At 36.5% G+C, this 27,033-nt stretch overlaps 1 protein-coding gene and 1 long non-coding RNA gene across 2 annotated transcripts; one reads left to right on the forward strand and one right to left on the reverse strand.

Annotated features, from left to right (window-relative positions):
- The first annotated feature begins 1,944 nt into the window (after positions 1–1,944).
- Positions 1,945–26,646, forward strand: LOC112759031 (transcription factor bHLH67). Its single transcript, XM_025807845.2, has 9 exons — positions 1,945–2,829; positions 2,904–3,007; positions 3,117–3,244; positions 5,804–10,390; positions 10,465–10,568; positions 10,678–10,805; positions 25,133–25,675; positions 25,758–26,129; positions 26,305–26,646. Exons 6-9 carry the CDS (start codon positions 10,755–10,757, stop codon positions 26,383–26,385), a joined length of 1,047 nt encoding a protein of 348 aa, XP_025663630.1. The 5' UTR covers positions 1,945–2,829; positions 2,904–3,007; positions 3,117–3,244; positions 5,804–10,390; positions 10,465–10,568; positions 10,678–10,754; the 3' UTR covers positions 26,386–26,646.
- On the reverse strand, positions 14,841–15,997 carry LOC140179715 (uncharacterized). Its single transcript, XR_011873526.1, has 3 exons — positions 15,690–15,997; positions 15,526–15,589; positions 14,841–15,235 (listed from the first exon to the last, which is right to left on the reverse strand). It is a non-coding gene; the product is annotated as an uncharacterized lncRNA (long non-coding RNA).
- Positions 26,647–27,033: the final 387 nt, after the last annotated feature.

The raw sequence follows: 27,033 nt of genomic DNA on the forward strand, positions 1-27,033 counted from the left end.
ACACCAAAATTGTTCCTAAGATTCTAATTACACCAGTTACGTCCCTGAAATTGACAAAAGTGCACCACGTTAGTTTTTTACCCATTTTTTGTTAACGATGTGATGACATGGCTTGATGATATGGGCTGTTAGTGACACATGTCACTCTATGATTTGACCACATGTAATGGTATGATGATATGTTGACCAGTGACACGTGGCATGTTGACGTAGATAGTTGTGCCATGTGTCGCAACAGTATTCGTCCACGTGTCATCTGCTCTATCATCATTGTAGATGCACCAAATTAGTCCCCCACTTTGCATTAAGTGACTCATTTTAGTCCTTGAAATTGAATATCCTACACCAAACTAGTTCCTTCACTAGTTTTTTCTCATTTAAAAAAAATCAAAATTCTCAATATCTTTGAATGTACTAATTTAATTCTATTTTTTCACATATCGTTTAAATACAAGTGCTTTTATAAAATTTTTTAAGATTTTAGTTTTAATTATATAATTTTTTCTACAATAATTTAACATTGATAAATTTTGTAATATATAAGTATGTTATTATAAAAAAAATTATACGATTGATTAGATACATTTTTTTATCAAAAAATACATATTTTTAACAAAAAATTAAGAATCAAAATACACATTTTTTCCGGTTCTTATGAGATACACGTTTCCGGTTGCATGTAAATGGGCTAAACTAAAGGCACTTCAAGCATCCTCACTACCATCTCTGATCACTTTCGTCTAGCCTAGACAAACGAGGTCGAAGATGGTAGTGAGGGTGTTTGAAATGCCTTCACGTCAGCTCCAAGATAGCGGTTAGAGGTACCTGCTGCAAGAGAAAAAATATTTTATAAAAATACTTGTATTTAAACAATATGTGAAAAAATAGAATTAAAATTAATGCATTTAAAGATATTAAAAATTTTAAATTTATAAAAAAAAAGAGAAAAATCTAGTGAATAGACTATTTTGATGCACATTTAATTTTAATGACTAAAATGAATCATTTAATGCAAAGTGAGGGACTAATTTGGTGCATCTACAATGATGACACAACGGATGACACGTGAATAAATATTGTTGTGACATGTGGCACAAACTGACATATGGCTAAATAGCATTGTGACATGTGGCACAACCGTCCACGTCAGCATGCCATATGTCACTGATCAATACATCATCATACCATTACACGTAGTCAAACCATAGAGTGACACGTGTCACTAAGAATCTACGTCATCAAGCTATGTTATCACGCTGTTAATGAAAAATGGGTCAAGAACTAACGTGATACACTTTTGTCAATCTTAGGGACGTAATTGGTGTAATTAAAATCTCAGGGACGATTTTAGTGCATGACGCAATCTCAGGGACCATTTTATAGTTTAACTCCCTATATCTCATCCTTATATTTGTGGGCCTTTGCAAACAATTCTAGTTGTGTTAGAGTCTCCTTTAATGAATTTTCTACCAAATATATAAATAAAAAACTTATAAGTATCAACCACCAATTGAAGTTTATAAAATTATATCATAAACGATCTAAGTTTTCTGTAAGACCCAGAACTTTTGAAAAGTCTTATTATGATCAAGTCTCAATCCTATGGTTATTTATAGCCTTAATTTCAGAAACTGTTTTATTAAAGATAATTAAGGCAAGTTTTGATTTATCGAATTTGAGACGAGTTATGATTATTATCCAATTTTATAATTATTGGATTATCTTCTATATTTAAAGTATAAGGTTGATAGTTATGAAATAATAAGGATTTTATATGATTTGGATTAGTTGAATAATACTTTAAATATTATTACTGCTATTTTGGAAAATGAAGAAATTAAGTATATTATTTCTAATTATTTGGTTGGGACATTTTATTGAAAATAATTTGTAAAAATGAGGAGCAAATAGTATTTTTATATACAATTAGTGTTAGATTTAATTGGGGTTTCAATTACTATATTATCCCTATTTTTTAGTGAAATTACCATAATGCCCCTAACCCTAATTTTGCTAAACCCATTCCCTTCCATCCTTCCTCCACGCTGCGCAGCCCAACACCTTTCCTCACTACCTTTGCTGCGCAGCAACAACAACAACACAGGCAGTTTCCTTTATTCTCCAAGAAAGAAAGAAACAAAGAGAAATAGAGATCTGAGGGGGAGTAGAGGAGACCGGAAAAGAAAGGGGGAAGGAGGCCACGTTGCTGCCGCTGCTACCGATCCGCGCCGCCAGGGTCGTTCCGTCCACGGAGCCATGGGTCGCGCCGTGTCACTGAGAGGAGAAGGGGAACTCACCGCGTCGCTGTCACCTATAAGCCGCGCTGTTGCCCGTGCCGCCGCTAGTCCACCTTGGAGCCAACGTCGAGCTCGCGGGTGAGGGGGAGACACAGCGCCGCCGACTTCGCCAGCCTTTCGCCGTCGAATCCTCCTTGCCGTCGCCGTTCGAATCGCGACCTGGAGAGGGAGAAGCGAGCCATGGCCGGAGGGGAGAAGACGCCGTGTCTGGAAGCCGCCGTCGTCCTCGCCACAGGGTCAGCCGCTGTCATGTATGGCAGAGCCAGAAGAAGAGAGTTCGGGAGCAGAACAGGCGAGAGAGATCTGAGGCTGGGTTGGGAGTCCAACCACCGCGTCCAGCCGCCGTTTGTGTCGCCGGCGCTGCCTTCGCCGGAGCTGCCACCGTCAAAAAGGGATTCATGCCGCCGCAGGTGTCGCTGCCGGAGAAGGGAGCTGCATCTCTGTGACTCCGGCCGCCGGGAGTGGTTCCGTGACTTCTGGGACCGCCGCCGAAGCCTCTGGCTATTTCTGCCGTCACCGGAGAATCCTGCCGGTAAGGTTTTAAGTATTGGGTTTCGTTTCTCTTGAGTTTCCGGAAACGTTACAATCACTGTATATTGATTTCAGTCGCCGGAGTCTGATCACCGTTGCCGCCTAGGATGGCTCCTGGGGCTGCCGCCGAACCGGTTCAGAGACCGCCGTTGTTACGGTTCAGCTGTTCCTTCGGTTCGGTAAGCGTTTCGATCTGAAAGGCCTCCAGTTACTGCTCTATTATGCGTTGAGGAGTTGTAGCATTTGTTGTTATGAGAGTTAATATCGGTTATTATATATTGTGATTAGAGTCGTTGTGGTTGCTGAGAAAACGGTTTGGAGCTGAGGTTTTGGTAGCCGGGATTTTGATTGTTGATTTCGGGTCGATGCGGAAAGGACTCGGTGACGCGTTTGAGTTATGGAATTTGCGTTTTGAGGTAGGGGCGCTTTCCAAAAACTATAGTTTATTATTGGAATTATTACATATGGGTACTGATGTGAGATATTGTGTATTTGGTGATTGTATCTGCCTTATGTATTATTTGATTGACTCGAATGATTATGGATGTTGGTTTGGCCGAATTGTTGTGTGGCTTGTGAAATGTAATGTTTGAAATTGATTCTTTAAAGATTTGAATTGAGTTTAATCCGTTGAGGATTGGTTTGAATTGAGTCAATTATTTTGATGATGTAGAAGATAGAATACTCTTGAAATTCAGCCTGTGTTGCTTTAATTGATTTGGTTTTGATAAATGATTTATTGCTGAACCGATTCTTTAAAGCTTTGGAAATGAGTTAAATCGGTTGATATTGAGTTGATTTTGAAATGGCTTCCTTGAGATATGCCACTGAGGCGACTGTTGGATTTAGCTTGCTTTTGAATTGATTTCTGGTTTTGAGCTGTTGAAAAGGAATGAGAAACGGTTTAGTTGGGACCCGAAACGGGTGGCAAAAGTCCAAGTTTTAGGGGAGGTGCTGCCGAAATTTCTATAGAATCCGAGTCCTTATTTGAAATGTTAATTGGGGAATTTTGAGTTTAATGCCTTTCCTATCTATTTTGAGGATTGTGAAATTATGGCTTCTTTATTACCTTTACTTAGAGCAATTAAGAAAGCAATGAAGTTATGCTTTGAAAGAATTATTGAAAAGAGAATCATGATTTATCCTTATTTTCCAAGAAGAACAGTATGTCTTTGGGTACAAGTCATTTGAAAGAGAATTTTGCTTTGAGGCTGTTTTAAAAGGTAAAACGGGTTTATGTTTTTCTCTATTAAACACAAAGATTGTCCCTTGGGAGAGTTTTCGTGATTTTAAAAGGAATTGGATTTCGATTGATGAGCCTCATTATTTTGACGTTTTAAATAAGATTCAAAGTATCTTTTGAACTCTAGTTTAACACAACAAAAATGATTCTCTTATCAGTTTGAAACGCTTCAGATTTAATTATGGAATTGAAGCCGGTTTTGTTTAAGTAAAGGAAATGGTTTTGAAAGAAGTAAAGGTTACGTGACTCGGTTTGGCTTAGATCCTATTTTCTTACTCAAATCAGAAAGCCAATGTTTTAATGATTTTAAATGATTTTGGCGAAATGAGATATGTTATTCTCCCCTAAAGACTTGGGACTCTGCCGAGAAACTTTGTTATAAAATCCCATTGTTGAATGGATGATTTTGAGTGTTTCCAAAAAGAATCTTTAACTTGCCATGGTTATGGAAGTTTGGAAAGAGGATGCCGAGAGTGGCATTGTTTTCAAAGGGGAATTTACCTTGAGTAAAAGTGGCTTATGAGCCTAAAATGATTTGAGAAATGAGATCTTTAAATCCAAGGCTGAAAAGAGTTGAAACTCGATTTCAAAGTGAAATGAATTGAGAAAATAATTTATGGCTTAAATGCCGACTTTATGAATTTAATGATGTTGAATGGTGGAAGTGCTGTTTTGTTGTGAGCCGGAATGGCTGTGTATGATTATACATATTGGTTGGTTTTGGATTGAACCGTGAGCCGGAATGGCTGTGTATGATATGAATATTGGCTGGTTCTGGACTGAACCGTGAGCCGGATGGCTGAGATGGATGTTGATCCATGGATGAGATTGAATGCATGTTTATGCTGAATCATTGATAAATGTGAATGTTGCACTTCCACTATCTGAGATACGAGTTTCCCTGGGTAGTAGCAGTGGCTAGCCACCACGTGCTCCAGGTTGAGACTTGATACTCTGTTGACCCTATGTCGTAAGTGTGGCCGGGCACTGTGAAAGCCCCGGAGGAGCTCGCCCCCATAAATATTCACCAGTGATGGTGATGGATAAATATTCACCAGTGAGGGTGATGGATATGGATCATGATTATGATCAAGTTTATGATGAGTATAACTCGAGTTGGGGATGCATGACAGAGGGACAGTCCAATGGTTAGCTACCAGGACTTGTCGGGTTGGCTCTATAACCGACAGATGATATCATCAGCCACTAGGGACAGGCATGCATCATATGCATTTGTGTGACATTGGTTGGGTGTGCATATTATACTTGGTTTGCCTATGTGATTAATTGCTAACTGTTCTACTTGTAATAACTGTTTGTTTGTGCTTGAACTTCCTATCTGTGTTTGCATCTGGGGCTCTGTTGGATTGTGGCGATTGGTTGTTGGTTGGATTGTTTGGGCCTAGGGCCGTGGTTGGAATGAGATGAACTGATGGTTGATTTCGGTCTTGTGTTTCTGGTTTGGAATAAAATATGAAAGGCTATTTTGGTTTCGCTTAGATAAACCGTTTTGAAAGGCTTTTGAGTTTTTGAGAATTGAACGGTTCTTCTTTCTGAAAAGATTTCCGACTTTACTTTCATTGTAAACCGTTTTTGAAAAGAGGCATAAGACGATTATGAATCACTGGTGCGATTATCTTCATGTATCCTATTACAGTAATTCCTAAAAACCCTCTACTGAGAACCCTTTCGAGGATGATGTTCTCACCCCCCTACATTTTTCCCCTTTCAGGATATGGGCGCAGAAGTTACGAAGAGCTTATTTAATTGTTGTTGTGATGCTCTGTATTGTTTTAGTTATGGTTTATTGTACCCTCGCCTTTATCTTGATATATTCTGTAAGAGGGATAGGAATTGTATTGGATAATGCTTATAATATTATCTATGTATATAAGTGTATATATGTATGTACCCTTTATGAGTTTTTGTAAGTTGTATGGTATTTATGGATGTACGTTATCGAACGAAAGTATCTTTGGGAGCGGTATTGCGGTTTAGAGTTTTAAACAGGCTCATATTTTAGTATTAAATAGTATAAGTGTCGTCGTAATGTCCGAGCTATCAGAGTTACGCAGCCGGAAGCGTGAGCTTTGGTAGTTAGGGTGTTACATTATGGTATCAGAGCAGTTCTTCCTGTAGAGCCTGAGGAATGGACTGACTATGCTTCAATTGCATACTCTGAGCGTTTGTCATGTATTAGGTCTTGTTGAATGACGAGAATTAGAGCTTTATGCACATGACGGTCTATTGATTAACGCTGTTAGTCTTGCATTGCATAATTCCTGATATTAAGTTTGGCCGGCTTAATACTAGTGAAATATGTATATGAAAGCACTGATGGGTTATCATAGATGAAATCCTAGTTTTGAGTAAAGCGAATCGCGGGTTTTGGAAAAGTTGGAAACTACTTCTCGAGGCTATTCAGTTGTGTGTCTTGAATTCTGTTCGAGTTGACATGTTCTTTCATATCCTAACTTGAAGTTCTTATTTGCTAGACCTTTTGAAGAGTAATTTGATGTCTTCACTCTATTCCTCTATCCATATGTATTCTTGTTTGACCTTAAGTGCATATGCTGGTTTAAGATCTTTGTTGCATCTATCTTCCTCTGTTTGAGTTCTTCTTGATTCAAGTATTCTTTGATATGGCCTTGAACCTGTCTTAATGTGCTGTGACTTTTAACTCCGGATTCTGAGTCCATTCTTTGAGAAATTGTTGATTCAGTTTTTCTCTTACTTGACAGTGATCACAGCCAATTTTGAGATTTTATAAATTGCTGTTGATTAGATATATGCTTTTCTATATATGAGACTTTGAAATTATTTATGCAGTTTAACAACTATTTCTTTCTAATACTTTGCCTGTACTTTTACTGGTTTACGCAATTGTACTTATTTTAAAAGTAAATTTTGACCTTCTAGTAATTTTACTATAGTTCCAATGGACATCTTTATTTGATTGTGTATTTGGATATTTTCTGAAATACTGGAAAGAAAGAATTTTTCGCTTTCATTCCGGTTGAGTTTCGTTTGATAAGCTTTACTTAACTTATTTTGAATTGAGTTTGGTTTAGCATACTACATAGTTTATGCCATTGTTGTTCTTTTGAAAATGTTGGATTCATAGCTTCTTCTTATGAACGGACTGGTTCCTTCTTAAGCTTTTCACCTCTATGAATGTCATACGTGATTCTGTTTTTAACTAATCTTTTACATCTTGTGAACATTACCATTGATCTTGGTTTGTCCCCTCTTGTGAATCTCATCCTTATGTGGGTCAGTTTGATTCGTTTCAGGATAGTACATTGTTTATTCTCCCATTATCTCTACAAGAGTTTTTAGTTAAAGATTTATCATTGAAGAATTACAAATGATTGAGTTGTCTTTTCTGTGACTTTTGTATTCTTTTGGATCAATTTAAAACTTGTTTGATATTTCATGCTTAGTGGATCTTGTTTGAACTACTCTAATTTAAGATCCTTTCTTGCAAGGCTTGACTCCTTTTTAGTACATCTTAAACTTCTTGAATGTTCTTCTGAGATGGAGATTTCAAGAACACTTTTGGAGTATTGTTTTGGACTTTTTAAAGAAGTTTTGAATTCTCTTTGAAGAAATATTAAACGGAATTTACTTTCTGTTGCTTGATTGGGATTGGAACCATTGTTCAATTTTGATGAAGTTAATTTAAAAATCGGCATGCGCTATTTTAAATGAAGTTTTGAAAAGCTTCCTTGTTTAGTGGAAACCGGTTTGTTTGTGACGCACCACTTATTTCCTTTACCAAATTGCAAGCAAGTTTTTACCTTGGAATTTCTTTTCTAAAAAGAGTTTAACTTCCTCTTTCACCCTTGCTATGAATGTTATACACGCTTGTTTGAATATGAATTTTGGGAATTTTTGAACAAGCATTTGATTTCTCTGCCGAGTTTTATGAATTACTTTTGGTTAAGTTGTGCACCTAATTATCTTTCTAAAATATTTGAGGAAATATTTTAGCTCTTAGCGAAACTTGTGTGCATTTTGTTTTTAAAACTCTACATGATTTACTTCAACATGAAATTGTATTGAGGTAAAGCCACGATTATGCTTTTGTTACTCTCTTGAAGGACGTTGTTACTTAACCTTTCTTTTAGACTGCGAAGTGGTTTTTCCGCAAGTTTTGGTTCCTTTATGAACAATGTATTCGGAAGTACCTTTAATCGTGCTCGAGTTCTGTGAGCTTTGTCTTGGGTCTGAAATATTCTCTTCTGTAAACCTCATACTTCTTCGACCCAATTTGAATTTGGTACAAATTAATGTGCTGATTCTTCTTATTGGACCTATTGAAATTCTTTTATCCAAGGGTTATCTTTGAAGTTGTCAATTGATTTATTTCTAGCAAACTTCATTGCTTGAGCGTCTTTGTTTATCTGGAAATTGGATACACTCTCTCAAATCTATGAGTATTATTGTTGACATTTATCTCTCATTCCTAAATCTTGTATCCTTCTGAGTAGACTCGAGAATTGTTTTGATATCACGTGCGACTTGTAGACGTAGTAACGCGATACGTTAGTTCTTTAAGACGTGATGTGCATACGGAAGTTGAAGCGGTAGGTGTACAACGTATGAGTTGTGGGCGTTTTGTTCCTTGCGAACGGGTTTGTGGTTGTCAGGCTTGTGATCAAATTTGGGGTTTGTAAAGTGCTTGATGGAGTTGGAAAGTTAAAACTTTGAGGTTGATATGAGATTAGTATGCGGAGGTTGAGCACGTCATTTTAACTCCATCCTGTTTGATAGCCTTTGATGCCTTGCCCTTCTATCACATGATTGACCCATGTTATCTTTTGCATTGAGCCTACCTTGTAACGTTTGCTTTGCAATCAGACTCCTACCTTTATATCCTTATGCTTATGACAATCAAAGTATTTGGAAATCGTATATATGATTGTATTTTGAGATATTTTTGCTTCTTCCTTAAATGTGTTCAAGGGTGAACTGTTATGGAATTTCTTCCATTTTGTATCAATTTTCGAGGGCGAAAATTTTTATAAGGTGGGTAGGATGTAAGACCCAGAACTTTTGAAAAGTCTTATTATGATCAAGTCTCAATCCTATGGTTATTTATAGCCTTAATTTCAGAAACTGTTTTATTAAAGATAATTAAGACAAGTTTTGATTTATCGAATTTGAGACGAGTTATGATTATTATCCAATTTTATAATTATTGGATTATCTTCTATATTTAAAGTATAAGGTTGATAGTTATGAAATAATAAGGATTTTATATGATTTGGATTAGTTGAATAATACTTTAAATATTATTACTGCTATTTTGGAAAATGAAGAAATTAAGTATATTATTTCTAATTATTTGGTTGGGACATTTTATTGAAAATAATTTGTAAAAATGAGGAGCAAATAGTATTTTTATATACAATTAGTGTTAGATTTAATTGGGGTTTCAATTACTATATTATCCCTATTTTTGAGTGAAATTACCATAATGCCCCTAACCCTAATTTTGCTAAACCCATTCCCTTCCATCCTTCCTCCACGCTGCGCAGCCCAACACCTTTCCTCACTACCTTTGCTGCGCAGCAACAACAACAACACAGGCAGTTTCCTTTATTCTCCAAGAAAGAAAGAAACAAAGAGAAATAGAGATCTGAGGGGGAGTAGAGGAGACTGGAAAAGAAAGGGGGAAGGAGGCCACGTTGCTGCCGCTGCTACCGATCCGCGCCGCCAGGGTCGTTCCGTCCACGGAGCCATGGGTCGCGCCGTGTCACTGAGAGGAGAAGGGGAACTCACCGCGTCGCTGTCACCTATAAGCCGCGCTGTTGCCCGTGCCGCCGCTAGTCCACCTTGGAGCCAACGTCGAGCTCGCGGGTGAGGGGGAGACACAGCGCCGCCGACTTCGCCAGCCTTTCGCCGTCGAATCCTCCTTGCCGTCGCCGTTCGAATCGCGACCTGGAGAGGGAGATGCGAGCCATGGCCGGAGGGGAGAAGACGCCGTGTCTGGAAGCCGCCGTCGTCCTCGCCACAGGGTCAGCCGCTGTCATGTATGGCAGAGCCAGAAGAAGAGAGTTCGGGAGCAGAACAGGCGAGAGAGATCTGAGGCTGGGTTGGGAGTCCAACCACCGCGTCCAGCCGCCGTTTGTGTCGCCGGCGCTGCCTTCGCCGGAGCTGCCACCGTCAAAAAGGGATTCATGCCGCCGCAGGTGTCGCTGCCGGAGAAGGGAGCTGCATCTCTGTGACTCCGGCCGCCGGGAGTGGTTCCGTGACTTCTGGGACCGCCGCCGAAGCCTCTGGCTGTTTCTGCCGTCACCGGAGAATCCTGCCGGTAAGGTTTTAAGTATTGGGTTTCGTTTCTCTTGAGTTTCCGGAAACGTTACAATCACTGTATATTGATTTCAGTCGCCAGAGTCTGATCACCGTTGCCGCCTAGGATGGCTCCTGGGGCTGCCGCCGAACCGGTTCAGAGACCGCCGTTGTTACGGTTCAGCTGTTCCTTCGGTTCGGTAAGCGTTTCGATCTGAAAGGCCTCCAGTTACTGCTCTATTATGCGTTGAGGAGTTGTAGCATTTGTTGTTATGAGAGTTAATATCGGTTATTATATATTGTGATTAGAGTCATTGTGGTTGCTGAGAAAACGGTTTGGAGCTGAGGTTTTGGTAGCCGAGATTTTGATTGTTGATTTCGGGTCGATGCGGAAAGGACTCGGTGACGCGTTTGAGTTATGGAATTTGCGTTTTGAGGTAGGGGCGCTTTCCAAAAACTATAGTTTATTATTGGAATTATTACATATGGGTACTGATGTGAGATATTGTGTATTTGGTGATTGTATCTGCCTTATGTATTATTTGATTGACTCGAATGATTATGGATGTTGGTTTGGCCGAATTGTTGTGTGGCTTGTGAAATGTAATGTTTGAAATTGATTCTTTAAAGATTTGAATTGAGTTTAATCCGTTGAGGATTGGTTTGAATTGAGTCAATTATTTTGATGATGTAGAAGATAGAATACTCTTGAAATTCAGCCTGTGTTGCTTTAATTGATTTGGTTTTGATAAATGATTTATTGCTGAACCGATTCTTTAAAGCTTTGGAAATGAGTTAAATCGGTTGATATTGAGTTGATTTTGAAATGGCTTCCTTGAGATATGCCACTGAGGCGACTGTTGGATTTAGCTTGCTTTTGAATTGATTTCTGGTTTTGAGCTGTTGAAAAGGAATGAGAAACGGTTTAGTTGGGACCCGAAACGGGTGGCAAAAGTCCAAGTTTTAGGGGAGGTGCTGCCGAAATTTCTATAGAATCCGAGTCCTTATTTGAAATGTTAATTGGGGAATTTTGAGTTTAATGCCTTTCCTATCTATTTTGAGGATTGTGAAATTATGGCTTCTTTATTACCTTTACTTAGAGCAATTAAGAAAGCAATGAAGTTATGCTTTGAAAGAATTATTGAAAAGAGAATCATGATTTATCCTTATTTTCCAAGAAGAACAGTATGTCTTTGGGTACAAGTCATTTGAAAGAGAATTTTGCTTTGAGGCTGTTTTAAAAGGTAAAACGGGTTTATGTTTTTCTCTATTAAACACAAAGATTGTCCCTTGGGAGAGTTTTCGTGATTTTAAAAGGAATTGGATTTCGATTGATGAGCCTCATTATTTTGACGTTTTAAATAAGATTCAAAGTATCTTTTGAACTCTAGTTTAACACAACAAAAATGATTCTCTTATCAGTTTGAAACGCTTCAGATTTAATTATGGAATTGAAGCCGGTTTTGTTTAAGTAAAGGAAATGGTTTTGAAAGAAGTAAAGGTTACGTGACTCGGTTTGGCTTAGATCCTATTTTCTTACTCAAATCAGAAAGCCAATGTTTTAATGATTTTAAATGATTTTGGCGAAATGAGATATGTTATTCTCCCCTAAAGACTTGGGACTCTGCCGAGAAACTTTGTTATAAAATCCCATTGTTGAATGGATGATTTTGAGTGTTTCCAAAAAGAATCTTTAACTTGCCATGGTTATGGAAGTTTGGAAAGAGGATGCCGAGAGTGGAATTGTTTTCAAAGGAGAATTTACCTTGAGTAAAAGTGGCTTATGAGCCTAAGATGATTTGAGAAATGAGATCTTTAAAGCCAAGGCTGAAAAGAGTTGAAACTCGATTTCAAAGTGAAATGAATTGAGAAAATAATTTATGGCTTAAATGCCGACTTTATGAATTTAATGATGTTGAATGGTGGAAGTGCTGTTTTGTTGTGAGCCGGAATGGCTGTGTATGATTATACATATTGGTTGGTTTTGGATTGAACCGTGAGCCGGAATGGCTGTGTATGATATGAATATTGGCTGGTTCTGGACTGAACCGTGAGCCGGATGGCTGAGATGGATGTTGATCCATGGATGAGATTGAATGCATGTTTATGCTGAATCATTGATAAATGTGAATGTTGCACTTCCACTATCTGAGATACGAGTTTCCCTGGGTAGTAGCAGTGGCTAGCCACCACGTGCTCCAGGTTGAGACTTGATACTCTGTTGACCCTATGTCGTAAGTGTGGCCGGGCACTGTGAAAGCCCCGGAGGAGCTCGCCCCCATAAATATTCACCAGTGATGGTGATGGATAAATATTCACCAGTGAGGGTGATGGATATGGATCATGATTATGATCAAGTTTATGATGAGTATAACTCGAGTTGGGGATGCATGACAGAGGGACAGTCCAATGGTTAGCTACCAGGACTTGTCGGGTTGGCTCTATAACCGACAGATGATATCATCAGCCACTAGGGACAGGCATGCATCATATGCATTTGTGTGACATTGGTTGGGTGTGCATATTATACTTGGTTTGCCTATGTGATTAATTGCTAACTGTTCTACTTGTAATAACTGTTTGTTTGTGCTTGAACTTCCTATCTGTGTTTGCATCTGGGGCTCTGTTGGATTGTGGCGATTGGTTGTTGGTTGGATTGTTTGGGCCTAGGGCCGTGGTTGGAATGAGATGAACTGATGGTTGATTTCGGTCTTGTGTTTCTGGTTTGGAATAAAATATGAAAGGCTATTTTGGTTTCGCTTAGATAAACCGTTTTGAAAGGCTTTTGAGTTTTTGAGAATTGAACGGTTCTTCTTTCTGAAAAGATTTCCGACTTTACTTTCATTGTAAACCGTTGTTTTTGAAAAGAGGCATAAGACGGTTATGAATCACTGGTGCGATTATCTTCATGTATCCTATTACAGTAATTCCTAAAAACCCTCTACTGAGAACCCTTTCGAGGATGATGTTCTCACCCCCCTACATTTTTCCCCTTTCAGGATATGGGCGCAGAAGTTACGAAGAGCTTATTTAATTGTTGTTGTGATGCTCTGTATTGTTTTAGTTATGGTTTATTGTACCCTCGCCTTTATCTTGATATATTCTGTAAGAGGGATAGGAATTGTATTGGATAATGCTTATAATATTATCTATGTATATAAGTGTATATATGTATGTACCCTTTATGAGTTTTTGTAAGTTGTATGGTATTTATGGATGTACGTTATCGAACGAAAGTATCTTTGGGAGCGGTATTGCGGTTTAGAGTTTTAAACAGGCTCATATTTTAGTATTAAATAGTATAAGTGTCGTCGTAATGTCCGAGCTATCAGAGTTACGCAGCCGGAAGCGTGAGCTTTGGTAGTTAGGGTGTTACATTTTCTATAACATCATCATATTAGCTTTGTGTTGGGTAACAAAAATTGAGCCAGTAGTATGAAGAGCCGCTCTAAATTCGCTACAATTAGATACTCGATTTAACTTGCATTGTGCATTCTTATGTAGAAATTCAGCATCAGTATCCCAATAAACACAAAGCGCATCCCACACTACTTTTCCTATTCATTGTGGTTTGACACAGATTGCACGGGCCTTTCCCAACAAATATTTTAGTAAAGCAGTACCTCACTTCTCAAAATTTTTCCGAGCTCAATAAAGATCTAGTGAAACAAATTGATATTTGTGCTGCATAATCAATGCAAGCAAGAATAGTTGTAAGTTAATATATATTAAAATTTTCAAACTTAAAATGAATTCCTAATCTACCAAAGAATTAAATATTCCTTTAAAACTTACTTTGAACTTTTTTCACCAAAATTTTTCAAGTAGTATAAGGTATATTTTTCCATGAAAGTCATAGCTGAGAGTAATGTCCTTTAATAATGTACGAAATTGCATGAGCCACAGTAGGTGAAGGTAAAAATCTATAGATATTAATTAAAATTAACCGGAATACAATATAAGTGGTCAAATTCAAAAAATAAAAATGTTAAAACATACCCATCCTCTGCCAAGTCTAATTTAGCCTCCTTTGACCTATGTCAATATTTGAAGACTCGTGAATAGATAACACTCTAATTTAATCACCTTCTTTTTCAGCTTCTTTGTTAGGTACATGTTCTCTTTGATCTGACATTAGTTGAGTGTTTTCAGAAGTACTTGGATTGAGAATTAATGATGAAAGTGTACTACCTATAGCAAATGGAGTAGGAGTAAGATTGGATGTCATTTGTTCTTCTAAACTTTCAAGAAGCTAGGATAGTTTCACTTTTTTTATTTGACTCTTGGATTTAATAAATTACTTCAATAATTTTTCATATTAAATTTCAATTATAATTACCATTGATGAACGCAATGGCAACAAACAAATCCATACAATTACAACAAAACAATACTAAAATAAGTATAACAACCAAAATTAGGTAATTATGCAGACAATAACCAAAAAAATTTGTAACTACACATTAACAACATTCTTTCTTAACAAACCATAATACTCCTCAATCTTCATCCTCAAATAAAGTTAATTAATAATTAGTATTAAGTGACAAGTGGTGAATTCCTAATAATCTCTTAACTTCTTACCAACTGAGGCCAAACATCAATGACACATGCTTCCATGGTGTTCAGCAAGCACTCATATTCTTCATGCTACACTAAGTCCTTCCCCAGATTATACATAACAAAAAGAAGCAAAGTTGTGCAACAACAATTGTATGCTTGTTTTCTTATTCGAAGTTCAATTTCAAAATCAGTAAAAAATAGAACTATTAATTACAAACAGAAAATAGATCAAACATAGCAAAACTTAAATCGACGGGGAGAGGAGAATACCTTTTTGTGACAGAGCAACCAGCTTTCCAATAAGCTAAAACCACCGAAATATATGAAAATTCACAATGTTTAAATTAGTAAAACCAAATCAATTACACCATTCAATTACACACAATGATAATAATAAAAGATTTTATCACCTTCAGGATTTTATCATATTTTTTTCACTAATGATACTTTAATGCTAACAAATTTGTAGTTTAATTTTTATCCTCTAGCACTTTGACATGAAGAAGTTAGGTAAGGAACATATATTCTTGACTCTATTTACTCAAATTCTGCTTAGAACATTATACTAGATAGGAAATCAACATAACATTTTACCTTAAAAATATGAGAAGTATGATATACAAGTCAACATATTATTCTGCTACTGATAGATACTTATCTGTAGACAAAAACATAATGCATAATTGATAGTTCTAGAATAGATATGGTGAAAAAGTCCTAACAGAAGAGATCAGAATCTGGACTAGGGAACAAAGTACCTGTTTGAGGAGGTTATCGACAATTAGAAAATATGGATTAGGGAATAGATATCGTTGAAAAAATTGAAGGCGACGGCGACGGTGCCAAGATATCAAAAGACGAGGCGACGGCGCCGAGATATCAGAAGACGAAGGCGACGGCACCGAGATCTCAGAAGACGAAGGCGACGTCGCCGAGATCTCAAAGACGAAGGCGACGACGATGAGACCTCAGGAGATGGTGCTGCGATGAAGAAGATGACAATGGCACTAATGAAGAGGTGTTGTGCTTTCAGCGGGTAACTCAATATCTATTTGGAGAAGATGAAAATGATGTTGGTGAGTTAGGGTTAGTAAGGGTAACTCAGTAACTGTCTTATTTTATTTAAATTAGCGACCGATTTAGTGATTGATTAGTTTATAACAATAATTTTTGTTGGTTGCTAAAATGGTCGCTATCTTAACAATTAGCGACCACAGCCTTAGCGACCGAATTAGCAACCAACCAATTTTCACCTTATTTCCATATCGGTTGCAAAATCAGTCACTAAGTTAAAAAAAATAGCCACTGATTTTGTGACAAAGAGTCCCAAAGACATTACTTCTTTGTTTTGGTTGCTAATTCGGTCGCTAAATTGAAAAATAGCGACCGATTTTAGCGATCAACTTTATTCTAGTTGTATAAAAACTTATCAGTCGCTAATTCGGTGACTATTAGTGATCGATTTTATTAGTCAATAAAATCAGTCGCTATCTTAACAATGAACAACCGATTTAGTGACCAGTGTAACGACCCAACTTTTAGTACGTCATGATCGTACCATAAGTAAGGCATTACTAACCTAATTCCTTTATTATCTATTTAATATTGAAACTTGCGCATTAACCTGTCGACAGTTTTACTAAATAGTTAAAACATTTTCATCAAGAACAAATAACATATATTCACATACTTATTATTAATAATACAAAAAAAATTACAAAACCTACCTCTCTGAATAAAACTTTGACTAACAAGGCAAGAGGAAAAATAAATTCTAACAACAACTCAACTTGCAAACATATTCTTCTATGCTCCCGCAACTTCGCAATAAGTCTGCAACTGTAGCTAAAAGGGGTGGAAATAGGGGGTAAGAACTAGAGAGTTCTTAATAGAGCCAGGGTGGATAGTTATGTCCATTTTATTATTTGTTACACATCAATTCTACAACATAATACTTATAATCTTCAATAGATAGCCAACAGCAACAAACCTCAGAATACAAACAACTTTAACAAACCAAAGATACAAAGAAAATCATAAGTTAAGAAGCACACACATAGACAATCACAGAAACACATATCACAGAGAAGTATACACAAACAATTATGATGCATGTCTATCCTATGCAGGCCATGAGCTCATGTGTCGGTTGCCTACCTGCTCCCGATATTACTCGGGCACAAGTCCTAAATATGGCTTTCCAGATGCATACAGTGCGCATATAAGTCTTACGGTCAGGCCGCATACAATGTGACTTTTAAATGTGTTGTAATATGCTTACATATGGAAAACAGTTCACAATGTGTGGGCGTCCCCACTATACATTTGGCCCTAAGAGTCTAAGACCCAAACAAGGTTGCATCTGCTCTCATGTGGTAGACAATCTTTTAAAGTCTTTTTATCTTTGCCCTTTGCTCTCTTATGGCAGAGATTCCTTTAATTAATACATTCTCTTCTTTGCTATGCTCTGCTCTCCTATGGCAGAGATTCGTTAGAAACTTTTAGTCTTTGCTCTCTAATCTCTTGTGACAGAGATTTGTTAGAATCTTTTAACCTTTGCTCTTTACTCTCCTGTAGCAGAAATCTGCTCTCATGTGGCAGATATTCCCTTTAATTAATACATTCTTTTCTTTCTCCTTCTTTTTTTTTCTATTTATCATTCTTTTATTTTCCTTGTTTTAATAACACAAATTGTCTTCGCACCCTTCCCTAATCTCCTCCTAGATATTTTATGAAGACTGAATCATAAGATTCTCAACTGAGGTTCATCTTTTTACGAATTTTAAGTAAGTTACTATTTAACTCTTCTATTTTGTTATAATACAAATTACTAATATATAATATTTTAAAAATACATAGATAATAATAATCATACCGGAGTAACAGTAGTATTTTTCTTTATTACCAAAACTTATTAACTTGAACTTTAAATAATCATATTACTCAAAACTTATTAACTTGAGTTTTATTATTAAGTTTTTGTAAATTATTCTGTATCTCTGAACTTTTTAAAATATTTATATTTTTATCCTAACATAGTTTATAAATGACTAAATATCCTTATATATAATATAACTACCAAAATAACCTTGTACCTTTTATAAAATACCCATTTTATCCCTGAACTTCGTAATTATTATCCTAAATACCCCAAAACTAACTTCGATTTTTATTAAATTACTATTTCAATCTCAAAAATAAATTTTTATTTCCATGATTATAGCTTTACCAAAGGACCAAACCCCATCCCCAAAATTCTTCAAGTTTTCTGCTTCTTTTTTAAGTCCGTTTCAAATTTTACGGTTACCGATTTTTCATAACTTTTAATTTAATCTCTTGGTCATCAAACCTCATTAATTTTCTCAATATTCAATTTTAGCAACACTCCTCAAATCAAGCCACAATAGATCAGTTTAGCAGCCTCATCAAAACTAAAACATATAAAGCACTAAATCAACAATGCATCATCAAAATTCAAACATAAAATCATTCAATTTCAAGCCACAAACCTCCAATCAACAATCACACCTTAAGAACACATTTAATTATTATAAAATTATCAAATTCTATCCTCGTACGAGAATTATAACAACCAAAACTCTAGAGAAAGCTTTTGAACAAGAAATTGAAAAAAAGGTCAAAAATCGACTATGCTTCCAAGTACACCCGGCCGAACCATGCAAATTTGGGAAAAACTTCACCGTTAACTTCTCCCAAACAAAAGTGACGTCAATGTTTGGAGGAGGAAGATACAAACACTTTAATCGGATTAGAATTTTGATCGGAGTTACGGATCACAAGAAAATGAAGTCGAAAGGTTTATGTTTCCATGAAATTCACATTCTCCTACTCTCGATTTTCTTTATTTTCTTTCTCCAAATGCTTTGGCTGAATGAAGATGGAATGATGATGATAATTAGTAGTTTGATGATCAAGTTAGTTTGGTGACACATGGGGGATGGGTGTCACGGTTTGAAACTACTGAGTCAGGGATTCAAATTATAAATATTTTAAAGGAAAAACTACCATTTGTACCCATAAATTTTGAGAATGCTGACAAAAGTACCCATCAAACAAGAAAACTAACGTTGTACCAATGAAAGATGGATTTCGTGTGACAATAGTACCCAAACCGTGATTTTTCGTTGACTTTTTAATAAAATTTCCAAATTACCCCTTCTATCTTCTTCCCCAAATTCTAAATTTCACAACCCTCATCCTTCATCTTCCTCTGCCACCACCAATCACCATTCCGTCAAGACCCAAGCACCTGATGTCTTCCTCCAACCTTTATCCTCAACCTCCATCTCTCTTTATTCCAATCCTAATTTGTTATCCAAATCTAAATCCACGTTCTCTTTCCAACGGTGACTCCAAACACTGCTCAGCGCCGTCGATCTGTAGAAAAAGGAGCTGCTGTTAGAATATCTTCATGCCATTTAGTGGAATGATATTCACATCACAGCCGCCATCGTTGCTCAAGCTAGGCTTCCGAGGCCATCGCAGAACTTTCTAGAAGGTTGTGGTGGTAGTAACGTTATTGTTGAAGGATCTTATTTCACTTTGAGTACTGGAGAACAAGGAGGGATGATGGTGGCGGGGTACATTGATGAGGATGAGCTTCTGAACATGCCGAGTATGATCGAAGACATGGCCAGGGGAATGCAGGGTGAAGAAGGACCCACACTCCCAAGCCCACCTTCGACGACGACATCATCAGCAAGTGCTGCTCCTCCGGTGAGTTCCCAGCGAAGCTTCTCCTCTGCAACAAATGCGACCGAGGCTATTACATCTTCTATCTCCTACCTATCCTTCCTTCCGTTCCCAAAGGCTCTTGGTTATGCGCCTCTTGTTCCCACAGTGACACCAAGAAACCAAAATGTATATTTTTTTTGTTAATTTCAAACTTCTTTTTATTTTTCTACACCAGATCTACAAATCCATAATATTTGAACAATAATCTCAGATAATTAATAATCCACAGTTTTTAATCTTTTTAATTTTTTGGTGGCTGGCGGCAGCAGAAGAAGACGAAGGATGAGGGTTGTGAAATTTGGAATGTGGAGAAGAAGATAGAAGGGGTAATTTGGAAATTTTATTAAAAAGTCAACAAAAAATTATGGTTTGGGTACTATTGTCACACGGAACCCATCTTTCATGGGTACAACGTTAGTTTTCTTGTTTGATGGGTACTTTTGTCAGCGTTCGCAAAATTCATGGGTACAAATGGTAATTTTTCCATATTTTAAATGGATAATTATGAAAGTTGGATATATTAAAACACAAGTAATAATATATATGAGTTACTAATATAAATGACATTAGTAACATAAGGATAGAAGATATATCATGAAGCGTTAGCATAATTAAGTTCATAAAAAAGTACCGATTTTTACTCATATCGGCAGATTTTGAACTCGATAATAATATTATTAAATAAATCCTTATTTTAATTGTAATGGTTAAAAAATAAAATAATAATAATAATAATTTTTTTTATCTTTTTTGAAATATCGCATTATAATAAAAATTATTTTAAAATCTTAATTAATTTAAATTCTAATTATTAAAAAAATAATTATGTAAAATATCTTTATTATGGCAAAATTATATAATAATTTTAATTAATCCAAACTCAAATGATAATAATAATAATAATTATAAAAATTAATTTAATTTTTGCCTATTAAAATAGTTTTTAATAAACAGTTCAAACTAATAGAATAAATCACAATTAAATTAAAATTCAATAATCATAAAATTCTATTCAATTATTTTTAATAAAATAATTTTCTTAAAAATAAAATCTCAACAATATAATAAGTAATAACTCATAAATAACTTAATTAGTTACTTTTTAAAAAAATTCAGGATGTTACATCCAGGGTCTTAATGACCGAATTAGCGACCAAACAATTGTTCACCTTATTTTATTATCAGTTACAAAATCGGTCGCTAAAATAAAAAGTAGCGACCGATTTTGTGATCAACAGTCACAAAGACATTACTTTAATTTAGCGACCAACTTTATTTCAGTTGTATAAAAAATTTATCAATTACTAATTCGGTTGCTATTAGATAATGACCGATTTTTGTAGTTGCTAAAATTGATCGCTAAATTTAATTTAACGACCAACATTTTTCTAGTTCTAAAAATTCTATATCAATTGTTAAATTAGTCTCTATTAACAACTAATTTTTTCGATTGCTAAAATCGATCGTATTCGAATAATTTCTTACCTTGAATTATTACAAAGCCATAGCACTAATTTTACACAAATTTATTTTATTTCGTTATAATACCCTATCAAAGTCTCATTTAGTTACATTACATGTTTTATATTTTTTGAAATTGCTCTTAATTAAAAGTATCATGTTCGTTTTCTATAAAAGAATTATAAAAGATTTCAAGCTTATTGCCCAAATAATAACATTGGAAATGGAGTCCAAGAAACTAAGTTTTAATTTTCTTCTAATACCTAATTAAATTGAGTGTATTGCTCTTAATTAAAAATATACCTTCTTATTTATTTTGCTTAAAATAATTGTATTAACTTGTAGGATTATTGTCTCAAAAAAAATTGTCCCTAAACAAATACATTATTAAATTATTTGTGTAATTAAAAGTTTATTATTTTGGGGTTTTGGGCTTCCTCTAATTGAAAATATTATTTGTTGGCAAAAGATATGATATTTTAAATTTACTGATCATAAAATTAATATTGGGTTAAAAAAATAAACTGAATAGCTCAATCAAAAACAAAAACGAATACAAGCTAGCATCACAAAAAACAAAGATGGTTCACCAAAAATAAAAAGAAATGGACAACCCGGTTAAACCAACACACCTCATAAACCAAAGCTTTGCGTGAGGCATTTTCTGGTGTTATTCTTGATCCGAGAATGTTGGAGACTTTACTGATTTTTATTCCAAAGGTTGAATCACCGGTATCTATGAAAGATTTCAGGCCGATTAGTCTCTGCAATGTAGTTTACAAGATCATCACGAAGGTCCTTGTTAATAGGCTTCGTCCTCATCTTGCGGAGATTGTTGGCCCGCTTCAAGGAGGATTTATTCCAAGACGAAGAACTCCTAACAACATCATTATTGCTCAAGAAGTTCTTCACTTTATGAAGAAGACTAAATCAAAGAAAGGCACACTGGCCTTCAAGATTGATCTGAAGAAAGCTTATGACAGAGTTGACTGGAGGTTTTTAGCTCATACCCTTAAGAGCTTTGGTTTTCCTATTCCTACAATTAATTTGATTATGAATTGTGTCACTGCTTCTTCCTTATCTATTCTTTGGAATGGGAATCGTCTGAATGGCTTTACTCTTAGTCGAGATCTTAGACAAGGAGACTCTATGTCACCCTATCTTTTTGTGTTGTGTATGGAGCGATTGGCATGCTTTATTAGTCATCAGGTTGATTTGGGCTTGTGGGAGCCGGTTGCTATTTCTAGAGGGGGACCAAGAATATCCCACTTAATATTTGCGGATGACTTGCTTCTATTCTGTAAAGCTACAAAGAGACAAGTGCAGAATGTGATGTTGGTTTTAGAGACTTTTTGCAAAGCATCTGGGATGAAGATTAATGTGGAGAAGTCTAAAGCGCTTTGCTCCAAGAATGTCTCTGCAACAAGGAAAGAGGTTTTCACTGGGGTATCCTCTATCAGATTTGTCCAGGACTTGGGCAGGTATCTTGGAGTTACCCTTAGGCATTCTAGGGTGACTCGTTCAGCTTTCAATGGTGTCCTGGATAAGATTCGGAGTAGGCTAGCAAGCTGGAAATGAAATTTACTCAATCGGACTGGTAGACTCTTCTTGGTTAATTCTGTTGTAGCCGCTATTCCCACGTACCAGATGCAGGTCTCTATTTTTTCCAAAGGAATCATTAGTAAATTGGAGTCTATGATGAGGAATTTTCTTTGGAAAGGACAAGTTGATGGAAGAGGATTGAATCTTGTTAGTTGGAAGGTACTGGTTACTCCAAAAAAATATGGAGGTTTGGGGATTAGAGATCCTTATTGTGTAAATATTGCTCTTCTTGGGAAGCTAGTTTGGACTTTTTTCCAGCAGCCAAACAAGCTATGGGTCCAATTGTTGGATGCCAAATACAGATCATCTATATATGACTATTTTAGTTATCCTAAGAACAAGGACTCTCCCATTTGGAGGTGTCTTTGCAAGGCTTGGAAAGTGTTGAAGGATGGGTTTGCTTGGTGTATTGGAGATTTGAACCAGAATTTTTGGTTTTCTAGCTGGAGGAGAGAAGGACGGTTATCTAATGAGATGGATTATGTTCACATTTTTTATTCGAATCTCCGGATACAGGATACTTGGTCGGTTGCTAGGTGGCATTTGGATACTCTTTATTCTCTTTTATCTCAAAATCTGAAAGGTAATATTCTCTCTTACAATCCAGATGAACAAGCAGGTCCGGAAGTGGGTTGGTATTGGTGTGGGTCTGCTGCCAAAGTCTATGACTCACGCAATGGTTACTTGTGGTTGTGTAAGCAGCTATTTGGTTGGGAGGAGCGGGAGAATTGGCTTTGGCTTTGGCGTCAGCTTGTTCTAGAAAAGCATAAGTTTTTGGCTTGGTTGTGTCTTAAGGAGGCTCTTCCTACTGCAAGTTTTCGCTTTAGAAGAGGGATGTCGTCATCGGATAGGTGTCCAAGATGTCTTTCTAACCAGGAATTGGTTTTACATTGTATTCGGGATTGTCCAAAAGCTCAGCTTGTTTGGCATAGGTTGGATATTTCTTGTCATCCTTTGGATTTGAAGAACTGGTTCTTTTATCATAGCAGAGAGCATCTGTTCAAGTTCTTTTCGGGACTTTGGTGGATATGGAGAGTAAGGAATAATGACATCTTTAATCCTCATGAAACTTGGCCTCCGAAAAAAGTGATTTGTCTGGCATTAACTTCAGAAAAGGAGCTTAGGAATATTTTTGAATTACAACGTATGTCCCTTCCTTCTACTCTAAATGGTTTTTGGAATCCCATCCATTGGTACTTTTAAGATTAATTGTGATGCTAGTTATTTTGGTTCGGGTGATAGTGTTAGTTTTGCTTGTGTTATTAGAGATTGTAATGGGAGTTGGCAAATGGGGTGTTTGGGAATGATTGAGAGTAATAGTATTCTTCAAGGAGAATTGTTTGCCATTTGGAGAGGATATCTCTTAGCTTGGGATGTGGGTCAACGAGATGTTATTTGTGAGACGGATTGTGTGGAAACATTTAATCTTGTTACTCAAGATGGTTTTGGGTTTATTGATCCATTGGTACTCAAAATAAGAGATATCATGCATTGAAATTGGCATGTTGACTTTCGTTTGATTATGAGAGATGTAAACATAGTGGCAGATACTATGGCAAAGATGGCGATGAAGTTACAACTTTCACATGTGAAGCTTCTTTCACCTTGGGAAGAGTTTAAGAATAGTCTTAAACGGGACTGTCCCTCTATTTAAACAGTTCCTTATTTTGTTTGTTTTATTTTTCTTTGTTTAATTTATTTCGGTAAAAAAAAAAAGCTTTGACTTGGTGTTTGTGTTCGAAACTAGATTTCACACATGACACGTGCCTTCATCTCAGTAGTGCAGCACAGCATCGTTAAAGAAAGATGATTATTTCATGCTGTAATAATGTGTAATAACAATTCAGAAGCACCCTGTACTTGAGCTTTGCTTCGTACTTGGAGTGTTACAGTCCATGCGCGGTCTAAATTGTAAATTTACCGATGGGTAAATAAGTGATCACAGAAGAGTAACTTATTTCTGTGTACTGTATTCACTTCAAAATTCATCACTCTATTAATCCATACAAAGAAAGCCATTTTGCAAAGCTTTGTTTCTCTCGGTCACAACTACCACTACCAGTCCTTGCTGTTGGACAAAACTGCCACCGCCAATAATTGGGTTGGGATGGGACCTTGTGAGTAAACCAGACATCCTCTCTCTCTCTCTCTCTCTGTTGATACTGCAACGCTCACCAACTCTCTCAGTTTACAGTTTCCTTCAAACACATGCCCTCTCTCTGTCCCCATTCTATTTTCGTCCCTCATTGAGATTCAGACTCCACCCCACCCCATTAATGAAACCCATATATATTCTTTATTTCTTTCTTCTCTAATTCAAGGTTGGGTTATATACGTCCAGCTAATGACTCGCTTCTTTTTCTTTTCTAAATTATTACTGCAGTTGTTTGGTGAGCACCTAGAAGTGAATTGCTTGGAACAAGGTTTTGTCGATAGAGAGAGTAACTTCAAAGTCAAGGAGGATGAACATGAAGAACAAACTTTGATATCAAGCTTGGAGGGTAACATGCCATTCCTTCAGATGCTTCAAAGCGTGGAATCCCCTCCATTTTCTCCCTTCAAAGATCCAAACTTTCAGGCACTATTAAGACCGCAGCATCTTAAGAAACCATGGGAAGGGACGCCCTACATACCCACATTGGAATCCGAAATCAATGAATTTGAACAGTACACACGTTCAGGCAGTGATGCTGCTTGGGCTAATAAGAAGACAAACTCCCAGCATAAAGATACCAGGTTATCGAAACATCATCATCAGGAACGGGTGAGGAAGAGGAAGAGAGGAAGAGAAAGTAAAGACAAGGACAAGGAAGAGGTTGAGAACCAGCGCATGACCCACATTGCTGTGGAACGCAATAGGCGGCGCCAAATGAATGAGCATCTCAGTGTTCTAAAGTCTCTCATGCACCCTTCCTATATTCAAAGGGTACGTTCAAAATCAATACTTTTGCTCTGAACATGTAAAAGTTCCAACCTTTAGCTAAGCTGCTAGTGACTTTCATATATAGGGTGACCATGCATCAATCATAGGGGGTGCAATAGACTTTGTGAAGGAATTGGAGCAGTTAGTTGAAACCCTTGAGGCCCAAAGAAGGATGAGAAACAAGGAAGAAGAGGATGGTGGAATGAGGTCATCAGCATCATCCAGCAGGAAAGAAGAAGCAAGTGGTGGCAATGAGGCTAAGGCAGAGAGAAGGTCAAAGGTGGGAGGCATTGAGGTGAGTGTGATTCAAAGCCATGTCAACTTGAGAATTCAGTGCGAGAAGAGAGCAGGGCTATTGATAAATGCAATCGTTGCATTGGAGAACCTAAGGCTCCCTATTCTTCATCTCAACATCACATCCTCAGATTCTTCAGTTCTCTATTCTTTCAGTCTCAAGGTATTACTTTTTCAATTCATTTTTCTCTCTTCTGCGGTCAACTATCCAAAGTGGAATCAAGTCAACGAAGCCTAGTCTTCTTCTGACTTTGCAACCTAGCTAATTACGAACAGAAACTACCTAGCTTCCCTAGTTCCCTGTATTTATTAATTAATAATATAATAATATTATGCAGATTGAAGAAGACAGCAAGTTAGGGTCAGCAAATGAAATTGCAGAGGCAGTTGATAAGATATTGACTTCATTAACACATTAACAGATTAACTGATGATGGTTCTTCGCTTGAAAAAGAGATGGCAGAAATGGCTGGGAAACGGGAAACACAGGGCAACCGTTTATTGTTTGCACATGCCAGTGTCATGTGAGCACAAAAGATAAAAAACAAATGTGTACTCGAATGTTGCATAGGCTATCTTATTATTTATTTATTTTTGGAAAATTTGGTTGGTGACAGATGTGATTAGGGTGTTTGTCTACGTGCATCGAGTTTGAAAAAATAGAGACAAAAGTTTTGCTATCCTGTGCATGATTTTGAAAACTAGACCGGATTAGTCAATTGGACCGATCCAACCGCGAATCGGACACTAATATGATTTGGTCTATTGTCAAAAACTATTTTGTTCAAAACTATTTTTAATTTTTTGTTCTCTGTTCTTCGTTCTTTGTTCAAAACATTGATTTTTTTGCCTTCCGTTGTGATCCCTCACCTCTATGCTCTGGAAGGTATTGTTTTTTATGTAATTATTGTTTTAGGAGAAAATTTCACTACATTCTTCTACTTTATAATTTTAAAAAACTTTTTTTTTAATCCATTTTAAATTTTTTACGTTAATTTTATCTATTTTAAAAAAAAAATTATTTTCTACAAAAATACCTTTTAGCAAAAATTTGTATTTTTATCATT

Source organism: Arachis hypogaea, chromosome 16 (assembly GCF_003086295.3).
Source record: "Arachis hypogaea cultivar Tifrunner chromosome 16, arahy.Tifrunner.gnm2.J5K5, whole genome shotgun sequence".
NCBI lineage: Eukaryota > Viridiplantae > Streptophyta > Magnoliopsida > Fabales > Fabaceae > Arachis > Arachis hypogaea.

Bases quoted from the DNA above. Each gene is read 5' to 3' on its own strand.
- LOC112759031 (XM_025807845.2), top strand. From the start codon at position 10,755: ATGCGGAAAGGACTCGGTGACGCGTTTGAGTTATGGAATTTGCGTTTT. The intron at 25,676-25,757 runs GTACGTTCAAAA...TTTCATATATAG, and splicing joins ACCCTTCCTATATTCAAAGG to GGTGACCATGCATCAATCAT. The intron at 26,130-26,304 runs GTATTACTTTTT...AATATTATGCAG, and splicing joins TCTATTCTTTCAGTCTCAAG to ATTGAAGAAGACAGCAAGTT.